Raw genomic sequence first — 12,687 nt, forward strand, 5'->3', positions numbered from 1 at the left:
AATACAAAAATGGTCAGACAAGGCCGAGTCAGTGACCGCAACAGAAGAAATATCAACACCCTTTGAAATAACCAGGTCCAGAATGTGACCTTGAATGTGGGTTGGTTCTTTTACATGTTGCCACAAACCAAACATGTCCAATATTGAAGAAAATTCCTTGACATTACCATCCATCATGTTATCTATGTGAATGTTAAAATCCCCAGTTAAGATAAAAAGGTTAAAATCATTGGAGATAACTGACAATAACTCAAAAAAAGAAAATTCATTAGTAAAATCTGCACAATGTCCTGGACGTCTGTAGATGATCAGAAATAGGATTTTAGAAATGCCCCTTAAAATAAAACTAAGATATTCAAAAGAAGTAAAATCAGCAAATGAAATCTCTTTACACTGGAATGAATCTTTAAATAAGGCAGCTTCTCCTCCCCCTTTCCTCCCGTTTCAACATTTATTCACAAAACTAAAATGAGGGGGTGCTGTTTCATTAAGAACGGTAGCACTTGTGTCTTCTGTTAACCATGTTTCTGTCAGAAAAAGAAAATCTAAACTGTGAGAAATTATAAATTTATTAACTAACAGTGACTTCTTGGACAGAGATCTAACATTAAGTACAGCTAGCTTTGTAAAGTTTACACTGGTCTCTGTTGTATTCTGAGTTATACAAGGTATAGTTAACAGATTAGATCGATTCACCCCACAAACTGACCGTGTTCGATTCCATATTTTACTAACTAACACAGGAATCCTACTGGGTCCAGGCTTGATCTCAGAACAGCTGTCAGTAGTAGCAAAACTACAGCAAGGACCCTGAAAGCATCATGGCATGTTATCTTTGTTGTGAATTCTGCTGCTGCTCTGGGAACCTCCTGCACATCCTCCCGTGCCCTGCTCTGTCAGGACAGATGATCTAAGAGGAGGATGAGGAGGGGGAGCCCTGTATTTCTTGGTAGATGGTGGTCGCTGGGGTTCAAACCGGGATAGAGACATCCTTTGAAGACCTTAGGTGATGTGGAGAAGAGAGTCTGGTGAGGGGGGAGAGCTGGAAGTTGATCGCATCTCTGCTGTGTCCTTCGCTCTTATCTGTGCACTCATGTTTGGGGTTGCTGTCCTAACAACATGACGCAAGTGTGCATTTAGATAAATGCCACCTTTATAATGTTTATGCTGCATCAGCGTGATATCAAAATGACCCTCTCTTATAGAGGGTATTAAAATGTTGACGGTTCTAGCGTTAAATAAATAATAAAAAACGAAGGTAATATGTAATAAACACATACATACTGTAGTAATATAGCATCATTAAACATGAAAAATGTTTGAAATTTTAATTTTAATAATCAATATAAAATATGAATTACTAATATTAATATTGGGAAAAACCTGGGCATTACCATGCTCTTTGGCCCCTGGTGGGTAATGGGGGGATTAGGGCTTATGGGGGGTGGAGTCTGCTTTCCTCCTCGCTCTCTCCCCTCCCGCCGAGGGCTCCTTCGGGGTGGGTGGGGGCGCTGTGCCTTGGGCCCGGCCAGGATATGTGTGTGCAACCTGGGGCTCTCTGGTCCCCTGGTGTGGTGGCGTGGGCTGCCGGGGGTGGGTGGGCGTCCAGGCCACTGGTGTGTTGGGCTCTTGGCTGGGCCGGGCCTTTGCCCTTCTGCCCTTGGGTGGTCCTGGGGAGGCGAGGGCGCCTACAGCGGCCAGCTGAGGAGTTGGCTGCCTGAGAGAGAGATCTCTCTCCCGGCTGTGCCCATCCCCAAGCCCCTCTCCTCCCCCGCCACCCCACATCATACACACCAAACATGAGGCTCTGTGGGGCGGGTGGAGTCGGTAGGTTTGGCTGGGGGGGTTCCCATTGCGGGATCCCCCGGTGGACCCCTGCAACTGCCTGCCCCACTAGATTTTAATCACAACCTAGACACCAATATACATTTATAAGCCTCGGGGGGACGGGCACATGGGCTGTGGGTGGGTGTACAGGAGCCACTGAGGTGGCCCTTATTTCATCCCCTCCATTTGTAACTTCTCTCCCCCCGATTTTATTTACACGTTAGACACTACCACATTTAACAGAATTGTACTACACACACACTCACACACACTGAGGGAGCCCTGAGGGGGTCCTGCTGCCTGGCAGCGCTCAACCATGGCAATTTGGGGTTCAGTGTCTTGCTCAGGGACACCTCGACATGAGCTTGACGGGCCGGGATCAAACCGGCAACCCTTGGGTTACAGGACGACCAGTCTACCCACTGAGCCATGCTGCCCCCAGTGTTGCCATATTAACCATGTTGTCCTAAGTTTTTGGAAACTTTAGGGTGTTCTGCACCCATGGTAATGTGTTAACCAATGGCAGTGTAGAATGATTTATTTTTCCTCAAGTTCTGTAATAATGATTTGATGAGTGTACATTGATTTACACATTCTATACATGTCATGTATCACTGAAATGTACTATTGTTCCTAGGTAGAAGGATATGAGTTGACCGTTGGTCATGGACAGACGTTAGAGTCGGAATCTTCTCTTCAAAAGAGGTTGTTAGAAATAAACCTGTCAAGAAGAGTTAATCCCTCTCCATGTGCTGAGTTACCCACGACCATCTACGGACCTGTAACACTGATTAAAACAACAAAATAGATGTGCTACACTGGTGGCAGTGGTTTGTGGACTTATCAACATTTTAAGAGGTAGAATTTTACTCTGGGACAAGCTAACGTTAGTGCGGCGCTTGCTAAGTGGCACTGATAACAGCAAGCGACAACGCAACGGACATATCTTCAATCGAGAAAAAAAAAAAAAGACAACTGCACTTTTCTGCTTTCAGTTTAACACTGCGATCTGTGAATGCATTTTCCTGAGCCTGATTATTTTCTACTCTTGCTGCTGTACAAAGCTAAAGCACAGTATAAGTTCAGATCTGCGAGGTGCTGTTAGTTCATAGAAAATAATAGCGACTTCACAGCAGTTATCACACACGGTCCCGTGGCTGTTCTTGCTCCGTCAGATGATCCGCCTCAGCCTGACAACTGCCCAGGCCAACAACAACATGGCAGTCCATCCAGCACCAAGGTACCACCACACTCTCCCTCCCTGCCGCGTCCACTCTTTGTCCCGTCCACACTTATAGTTGGTGACTCCATCATTAGAAACATTCGCTTTTTTAATGCAGTCACTCACTGTGTTCCTGGAACCACAGTGCCAATTTTACTGAAGCAACTCCCATCTCTCCTCAACTCTATCCCGGCCACAATCCATAGGGTAGTTGTCCATGTTGGTACGAATGACACCACACACCAGCAATCCAAAATAACTAAGAAGGATTTCCGTGAACTTTTTTCTCTCCTTCGTTCCCACGGATTATCCGTGTTTGTCTCTGGCCCTATCCCAACTCTTCGCCGGGGCAGTGGCAGGTTCAGCAGAATCTTGTCACTTAATACATGGCTCCAGTCCACGTGCAAATCTCTTAACATGTGTTTTATTGATAGTTTTAATCTGTTCTGGGGGCGTTCGTCTTTATTTCGCTCAGACGGTTTGCCTCCCAACAAGCTTAGTAGCCGTTTGTTAGCGGCTAATCTGCAACACGCTGTGCAGGTTTTCCCACGTGATTGACTATTTACACCACACACCCCCTCAGCACATACTTCTTCATTGCCTGAAACCATTACACTTAACCGCCCCTTTAGCGCCCCCTGTATGCCTGATGCACTACAAACACGTCCCATAATAATTACCAACCACAACACCCTACCTGCACCATTGAGCACTGTTTCCCCTGCCAGCGCCCCCTATCAGTACCACCTGGCATCACCACCCACACCTGTGTCTCTCCCCATACAGTCCATAATCACGAACAGAACGCAGATACTTAGTAAAAAGTCCCACAGAAACCCTGCTAACCTCACGTCAATACAGACACTCAACAGGCCACCCAACACACACCCAGTTTCTAAGGACACTCATCCTGGTCCCCTGAATATGGCCCTACTGAACGTCAGATCACTTTTAAATAAGTCCTTTCTTATAAATGACCTGATTTTAGACAACAGCATTGACTGTATGTTTTTAACAGAGACATGGCTTAGCACAGATGCCCCCATCACCCTAATTGAAGCATCACCACATAACTACATGTTCACATATAAGGCCAGGAAAGGCAGAAAGGGTGGTGAGACAGCCTCTATCCTGTCATCTTCCATTGGTTTTAAAGACATTTCGTTTGAAGAATACTCCTCTTTTGAATATCACACCATTGTTTTTAGCAGCCCACCTGTCCTTGGAGTAACAGTATATAGACCTCCTGGAGGGTGCTCATCATTCATAACAGACTTTTCAGAGCTGCTTTCAATCATTCACAACCAGTATGAGAGGATTGTTATTTTAGGTGATTTTAATTTGCACATAGATAATCAGTCAGACTCTTTCCCCCAGGACTTTTTAAATCTTTTAGACTGTATGAATTTTACCCAGCATGTCAGAGTACCTACGCACAACAAGGGCCACACATTAGACCTTGTTATTACTTATGGACTATTTACCAACATAACATCAGTTGTTGATTTAGGTATTTCTGACCATTTCTGTGTCTTTTTTAAGGTTGAAGGTTTTATGAAACAAGCTATCCCTGAACGGACCATTAGGAAACGCTGTCTTAATGCTGAAGTGGCTGCAAACTTTACTGATCACCTTCACAGCGCCCCAGCTTTTATTTCACCCTCATCCTGTGACTTTATTGTTGACCATTTTAACAGTAAATTACGTGCTACCCTGGACAAAGTGGCCCCACTAAAACTGAAGAAAGTAACAATAAAACCAGCTCCTCCCTGGAAAACTGAAGATATCAAAAAGTTAAAAAGGAACTGCAGAATAGCAGAGCGGAAGTGGCGAAAAAACAAACTAACAATAAATTATCAAATTCTACATGAACACTTATGTATTTACAACAAAGCTGTTAGAATATCAAGACAGGCCCACTTCTCTAAACTCATAACTGACAATAAAAACAAACCACGTGTTCTCTTCTCCACAATCAACCGCCTGGCCTGTTTTTAACAATCCTGCTGATACACCCACTGATGCCAGGTGTGAGGAGTTTGCAGCCCACTTCAGAGATAAAATAGAGAAAATCAGATCTGACCTGCGTCAACATCACATTGTAGATTTTAAACGGTCTGGGGCTTTGTTTACTTGTGAGGAAACACTGGAGAGTTTTGCCCTGGTTGATGCTGCAATGCTTAGGGATGTTGTTTCACAGTTAAGATCTGCAACTTGTTTTTTAGATCCCATCCCTACTGCTTTTTTTAAAACTGTCTATGGCTCTTGTGAGGAGGATTTACTGTGCATTGTGAATTGCTCTCTCCAGACGGGCGTCTTCCCTTCCTCCCTAAAGACAGCCGTGGTAACCCCTGTTCTGAAGAAGAGCAATTTAGATGCCTCAGTCCTCAACAACTACAGACCAGTATCCAACCTGTCATTTTTGAGCAAAATTTTAGAGAAATCTGTTTTTTATCAGTTAAATTATTTTTTAATCTCACACAATAAATTTGAGAAGTTTCAGTCAGATTTTAGGACCAATCACAGCACTGAGATGGCACTGGTCAAGGTTGTGAGTGACCTTAGGCTCAATACTGACATGAAAAAACTCTCTGTCTTAGTGTTGCTTGACCTCAGCACAGCCTTTGACACAGTTGACCACACTATTCTTTTAAACAGACTCCACGACATGGTTGGCCTCACTGGTACTGTTTTTAACTGGTTTAAATCCTATCTAACAGATAGAGAGTTCTTTGTTAGCATGAAGGAATCCTCGTCCAAGAGCTATAGACTAACCTGTGGTGTACCCCAAGGTTCAGTTTTAGGCCCCACCCTTTTTAATCTTTACATGCTTCCTCTTGGTGATGTCATCAGGAGACATGGCATAAATTTCCACAGCTATGCTGATGACACACAGTTATATGTTGCCGTGACTCCTGATGAGCACGGGCCCATTGATGCCTTGTTAGATTGTATTTTAGATATCAGAGGGTGGATGGCAGAAAACTTCTTGCAGCTCAACCAGGACAAAACAGAAGTTTTAGTGATTGGACCTGAGGCTGAGAGAGAGAAACTGGAGGCCAAACTGAAAACAATAGCACTCAACCATTTTAATCAAGTAAAAAACCTGGGAGTGATTTTAGATGCAGATCTCAGTTTTGAGCCGCATATTAAAAACATAACTAAGACGGCTTGCTGCTATTGGGTTGGGGTTCTGGGGGATTTTACTCTCTGTAAAGCACCTTGAGTTGCTATTTTTATGTATGAAAGGTGCTATATAAATAAAGTTTGATTTGATTTGATTTGAGGTAAAACACTATTTAATCACTTTCAGCTATGGCAAGTAATTTTTGGAACAAATTACCTTTTCATTCGGGAAATAATCTTGAACACAAACAAAATGAAAGAGATGATTGTTGACTTCAGGAGGAACAGAAGTAAACAAACCCCTTGTTTACATCTTGGGAGAAGAGGTAGAGGTAGTGGAGGTATACAAAGACCTTGGAGTTCAGCTAGACAAGTGACTACTATAGACTGGAAATGTAACACAGATGGGTCTACAAGAAGATAATGCTGCTGAAGAAATAATGCTGCAGAAGCTACTGAATATAAAGAACGATTTTTCGTATTCTCTACACAGCACAGTAAGGAAATGACAAAGCATGTGCAGTAAGATACTTTAATGTTAACTGTTTCTCACTAGGCTGTGCTAAGGGATGTTCATGTGGGTGCTCGAAGGAAGCTGTGTTGCTCAGGTAAGAATTATGCACAGCAGATGCTAACGTGGATAATGGTTAACAGGTTTGATGGCTAATTCTGTGTTCTCTTTGGTGTTACAGATTGCCCCTGTTCCCTGCTATGTTCTTTGGCGTCCTTAGTTCTATGCTATTTTCTGCGTTACGCTAGGCCCTGTGTTATTCCAGTTGTTGCCACACCAGGTTTGCTCTTAGATTGACTAATCTGTGCTAAGCTAAGCCGTAGGGTTGGACGTGGTTGTTCTTGCCCCGCGGTCTATGCTCGCATTTAGTTAGTTAGTGTTTATTTGGCTTTCCCCCCATATTTATGGGTTGGCGTGGACGGTTTGCACAAAGGATTTTAGAAGTTTGAGTAACGTGGGATTTTCTTTTGGGTGGTTTAAGTATGTACTTTACTAATTTCGTATTGGTTTGAGTTTGATTACTAATTCATTAATCTTTTGGTTTTCTTTATTTTCTTTTGGTTGCAGTGATTTCTTTATGTTAGTAATTCTCGATTGCGCAAAGAAATGTTTTCATGAATTTACTGTGAATAAAGAGATTATTTTTGTATGTCTGCTTCGTTTCTGTCAGTCAGTAGCCTGATCGTACTTGTGTATTCCGTAATAGGGAGCTCTAAACCTTATTTTGGAAATTGGTTTGGTCTACCTGACGACTCTCGCAGTCCCGTCCTTGGTCACGATCCAGGCCGCATCCCCCCATAGTTTATACATGTATCCACTGTCCTCTAAGTGTCTTTAAATATTTTTTGAAAGCTTATTAAATAAAAAAGATCAAACATAGGCCTTGTTCTGACCCACAAAAATTTGCGTGGCAGAGCACTTCACCCCACTTACAAAAAAGAGAACATGGGCCTCATTCGACATTGCAGGGGGTTAAACTTTTAGGCTCGTCCATTAGTATTAGCGTTAGCATTAGCATTGGCTGCATCAGTAGTAAAGCATGACTTTATATCACATCATTCCACGCCTAAAGCATGACTTTAGGCATGGAAGAGGGGCAGGCTTATTCAAGCCTCCTGTGATGACAAGATCCCAGGAGCAAATTAAAATAATGTTTTTGCTAAAGTTTACCCTTGTTGGCAGTTCTGCTGTAACCAAAGGGCCCAGACAGAAAAACTTGACCGTCTTCAAAAGAAAGACTTTCAGGGAAGTTCCGACACCAATACACATGTTTTAACTTGGAAATGTTGATGATTAATTTAAAACAACAAAAAAACTACTATAACATTGCAATTTCACTCTGCATCCATTCAACCAGATATTTGCTTTTTGGTTGTTGTATCAAATTTTAGATTTACTTATCTTTTTCTTATGTAACCAAAATTTTCATTTAAGCTACTGAAAATAACAATGTACTTTTGTATACTGTATTGTCATTATAACTCATTTTTAAAGAATAAAAGATACACTGAATTTTACTAAACTTTTTAAGTTCTCATTGCTACCGAAGAACAAATTCAAGATACAAAGATTTATGAATTTGTTTGTGAGAACAGTTTGAGGCTCATTATTTGGATGGCTTTTGGATTTTGTTTATGATACGTCTTGTAACATAAGAATAAGAGAACACTTGATGAGCATGATAACGGTGTTAAAATATTAATTTGTAGCAGAGGGTGACTTTCAGTCATGTCTTTTGTGTTAACACTGCTATTGACTTGCTATTGCTATTGACTAAATTTTGCATGTAAAAAGGATCATACGATATGAATATCAGCTTATGTCTCATACTGGGTTGTTTTTGCCATTTGTGCCTTGTTTTTTGTCTTTAATTGGTGCACTAATCTCATGATAATAGCAGCTGAAGCAGTAAATGTGTAAACAGTTACACACTGAATCAGTGTCTGATTGTAACTACCCCACTGTGGCATTTCATCATCCCATTAGAAACCATGTGACACATCTCCCTGTATCTCCGTTCTTTCAAGTATAAATTCATGGATTAAAATAGTGCACCGCACAGCTGATGTTGCTTCAGGTGATTTTGTTGGTGGCAACTTTTAGTAGCTGTGCCATCTTTAAATATATTGTGTAGTTTGTTATTTGCTTTTTTATATCCAATCAAACAGAAAGTGATCATTAACTCAGAAGGGAAAGCCATCATGGTATTTAACATGACATTTGTTCGCCCTGCAAATTTCTACCTGAGTGGCTTTTCCAACATCCCTCATACTAACTTTTACTATGCATTCTTATGTTTTGTTTACATTGTTACTGTTCTTGGAAATGTTTTTCTCCTCTTTGTCATCTTTCTGGTAAAGTCTCTTCATACTCCTAAATACATGATTGTGTTCCACTTGGCTTTGACAGATCTGTGTGGCAGCACAGCTCTCATCCCAAAAGTCTTGGATACATTTCTGTTTGACAGGAGGTACATTGTCTATGAGGCTTGTTTAGGTTACATGTTCTTTGTTTTTTTATTTGGAAGTTTGCAGTCATGGACACTTGTCACCATGGCATATGACAGACTTATAGCAATTTATGTCCCTCTGAGGTACCACAGTATTGTTACTAAAAAGTCTATTGCTGCAATGTTGTTGTTTTCATGGGTGCTTTTGTTGAGCCTGATAACATGTATAGTTGATCTAATTGATCGCCTTTCTTTCTGTGGATCTTTAGCAGTGCAAAGTTTTTACTGTGATCATGGGCCGCTATTTCGCCTGGCCTGTAATGATACAATTTTAAATAGTATAATGGCATATGTTATGTTTTTTGTAGTCATCTGCATTCCTGTTATACTGATAGCTATAACTTATGTTTGTATTTCCATAGCACTGAGCAGGATTGCATCTAAAGAGGAACGACTCAGGGCATTGAAAACCTGCACATCTCACCTGATTCTTATTGCTATTTTCTATCTACCATTGCTGTACACCAACATAGCTGCAGTGGCTTCATACATCCATCCAAATACCAGAATCATAAATTCCTCTTTGACACACACCCTTCCAGCTTTGCTCAATCCTATTATATACTCTTTGAAGACAGAAGAAGTTTTGAATGCTATTAAAAAGCTTTGGAAAAGACATCACCTTTGTAACATAGTTTCAAAATGACCTCTTTATCATTGATGCGTGAAATGTTTTACTACATAACAAGACTATGTAAAATAAATAGGTTAATTATATGGTACTGGCCACATTGTGTACAGTTTAGCAACTTCTGTGATCTTCAAAACACATTTTAATTTCTTTTAAGACAATCATATGACATAATTGTAATATAAAGCATTTGCCTTGTTTTTAAAGAATGTTTTACTCTCATTAGTTGCATCATTTTCCCCGAAGAAAGAAAATTACATATTCTTTCTGGTTATAGAGCTATTTGTGCAAACCTTCTATTGTACACACAAGCTTCTATTGTACTGCTTTAATTGAGATAAAATTATTAAAGAGAACATGTTGCAGGTTCAACTCCCAGCAAGATTCTCTGTTTTTCTTTTATGCATGCCTGATAGCACAGACAGGTTTTGCTTTTAAATGGGGGAGCTAACTTCTTCATGTGCACAAACACACACATACACACACACACACACACACACACACACACACACACACACACACACACACATATAAAATAGAATTTATATATATATATATATATATATATATATATATATATTACATATGTATATGTTAAAACAAATGTTTGCTATCATACAGCTGACATGGACATCATGGTTGCTGTGATATTTTTTTCTTTTTATCTTGTTCTGTCCAGCATCATAGCAAGAAATATGATTGTTTGGTTGCCTTGTTGTGCCGAACAAATTTGCTTTGGCTGTGGAATCTTGGTGGATAAAGTTTTTGTGAATTTGAAGCCTGTTCTAATGCTTCAGTTTAGCTCTTCATCAATTAAATAAATAAACAAATCAGTTTATTAAGAGGAGCCTTACACTTATAAGCCTCCCCTGGCAAGGCAAATTTGCCAAGGGAGGACACCAGAATATCATTCTGCTTGCTATGATGCTGGACAGCACAGGTTAAAAAAAGAAAAAAAAAGTTGAGCTCTTTATTTATTGCTAAGGTTTGGTTTACACTACAGCATTTCCATGCAGAATGCTAAACTTTTTCTTTTGTGTATTTAAAAAAAGAAAAGAATTTACACAACAGTGGCATGAAAATAATCTCTGTGCAGGGGAAAATGCAAATAAGACCAGAAACTATGTGGTGCAAATGCCAGGCTCCTAGTGGGCATCTAAAACGATTATAGACAACATGACAAACAATTCATTTTAAAGTTTCATTGAAAATCTGTAATGCTTCATACTAAGGAAGCGTAGAGCTGTCACCCAAATAAAAAATAAAAAATGGGACCTCATCACGTTATAATGTGGTTTATTGTAAAAACTACATTATGGGATGTGGTCGCCATACTGACATATATGCATTGTTTCTTGTATGCACACTGTTTTACAGTGACAAGCACAATTCAGTCAATAAAGAAGGAAACCTTTAAATAAATTAGAAGCACTTACAGAGTGCAGACCTCCACCAAGCCACACAATCACTCACCAGGGAAAATCCCAAAAGGCTCAACAGTCCACCCAGTTCCCCTCTATATTTCTGACTTTCTGGATTACCAGATCCTGAATATCAATATGATCCAGGTCAAACAATGTCAGATAATAACATCTACCATGTTGTCATCTATTTTTTCTTTTTTTTTCTTCTTCAGTGATTCTGGGCATAATCTGATAAGTTACAAGCTGTAATGGTAAAATTATCCCTGTCTCCCAATAGTAAAGAATCCTTCAAAGAATTCCTGGATCCAGATCACCCCAAAAGTGCAATCACTCTTTCGTCTATTCCATTACTGAGATTTCCTTAAAATTTCTAAATTCGTCCATTAATTTTTGAGTTATGTTGTTAATAGACAGTCAGACCTGAAGACAGATGTCATGATCGCTGCCCTACAGGAACCTCCACTTCCTCAATAAGCTCATCTGCTCCACCTTGGCTTCCATGATTGTGCACCATCTTCACCTGCTCCCCACCCTACATAAACTCTCTCCTGTTTCTGCTTCCCTGCCAGATGATCAGCATTACTCACCCTGCTGATAGCCAGCATTTCTCTCCTGTTTCCAGATTCCTGTTACCGACCTTGTTTCGTCTCCTGGATTTCCTTGTGAATCTCCCCTGTTCATGTCTGGAGTCTTTTTCAGGATTCTGTGTCCCAGAACCTGCTTCCATTCTGTGAGGCTGCATCTGGATCCTCCCCTGCTTCCCCCAGTTCCAGTAAAACCATTACTTGTTAATTATCCATCACTGTGTGTGTGGCTGAATTTCTTGGTCCTCCATGATAACTCATTACAGACAAACAGAGCAGAAAACATAGTAAAAGACAATAGGACCAAGTTTAAACATCCTGGACAAGATGCAGAGGCAGTATTCATCTAGAGCTGCAACTAGAAGATGGCCTGTTGTGGTGTTTTATAACGTTTTGGACATGGCTGCAATGAATGCATGGGTCCTCTACCGGAGCCGCATTGATGCCACAATGCCCCGGCGTGCGTTCATCATTGAGCTGTTGACCTGCAAAACAATAAATCACTATCAGATGACATCCAGCACTCTGTGTCATCACTTAGCATTATATAATGCTTTTTTCCTTTTTTTAAATTGATTTTTGTTTTATTTCTTCTATGTGGTTTTGTTTTATTGTGAATCACTTTCTGATTTTTAGCTTGAAAAGTGCAAAATAAATTAACATTTACTTACTTTTTCTACTTTTCCCCCTCAAATAATTGATAAAAATATAAATACATTAATAAATGATTAATTTTTGTTAAATGTTAGCTGATAAGTGAATATTGTAAACTTTTTGAACCAGTATCTTGTTGTAAGGCCATGTAATGTAAGGTGTGTAGCAAAAATGAAAACAGAAGCTAATTATCATGTGG

At 40.3% G+C, this 12,687-nt stretch overlaps 1 protein-coding gene across 1 annotated transcript; it reads left to right on the forward strand.

Moving 5' to 3' along the window:
* Nucleotides 1–8,887: 8,887 nt before the first annotated feature.
* LOC121654607 (olfactory receptor 51F2-like) lies at nucleotides 8,888–9,841 on the forward strand. Its single transcript, XM_042008823.1, has one exon. The coding sequence runs from the start codon at nucleotides 8,888–8,890 to the stop codon at nucleotides 9,839–9,841; it is 954 nt and encodes a 317-aa protein (XP_041864757.1).
* Nucleotides 9,842–12,687: the final 2,846 nt, after the last annotated feature.

This window comes from Melanotaenia boesemani, chromosome 15 (assembly GCF_017639745.1).
Source record: "Melanotaenia boesemani isolate fMelBoe1 chromosome 15, fMelBoe1.pri, whole genome shotgun sequence".
Classification (NCBI taxonomy): domain Eukaryota; kingdom Metazoa; phylum Chordata; class Actinopteri; order Atheriniformes; family Melanotaeniidae; genus Melanotaenia; species Melanotaenia boesemani.

Excerpts from the sequence above, each read along its gene's own strand:
- LOC121654607 (XM_042008823.1), top strand. The coding sequence starts at position 8,888 with ATGGTATTTAACATGACATTTGTTCGCCCTGCAAATTTCTACCTGAGT.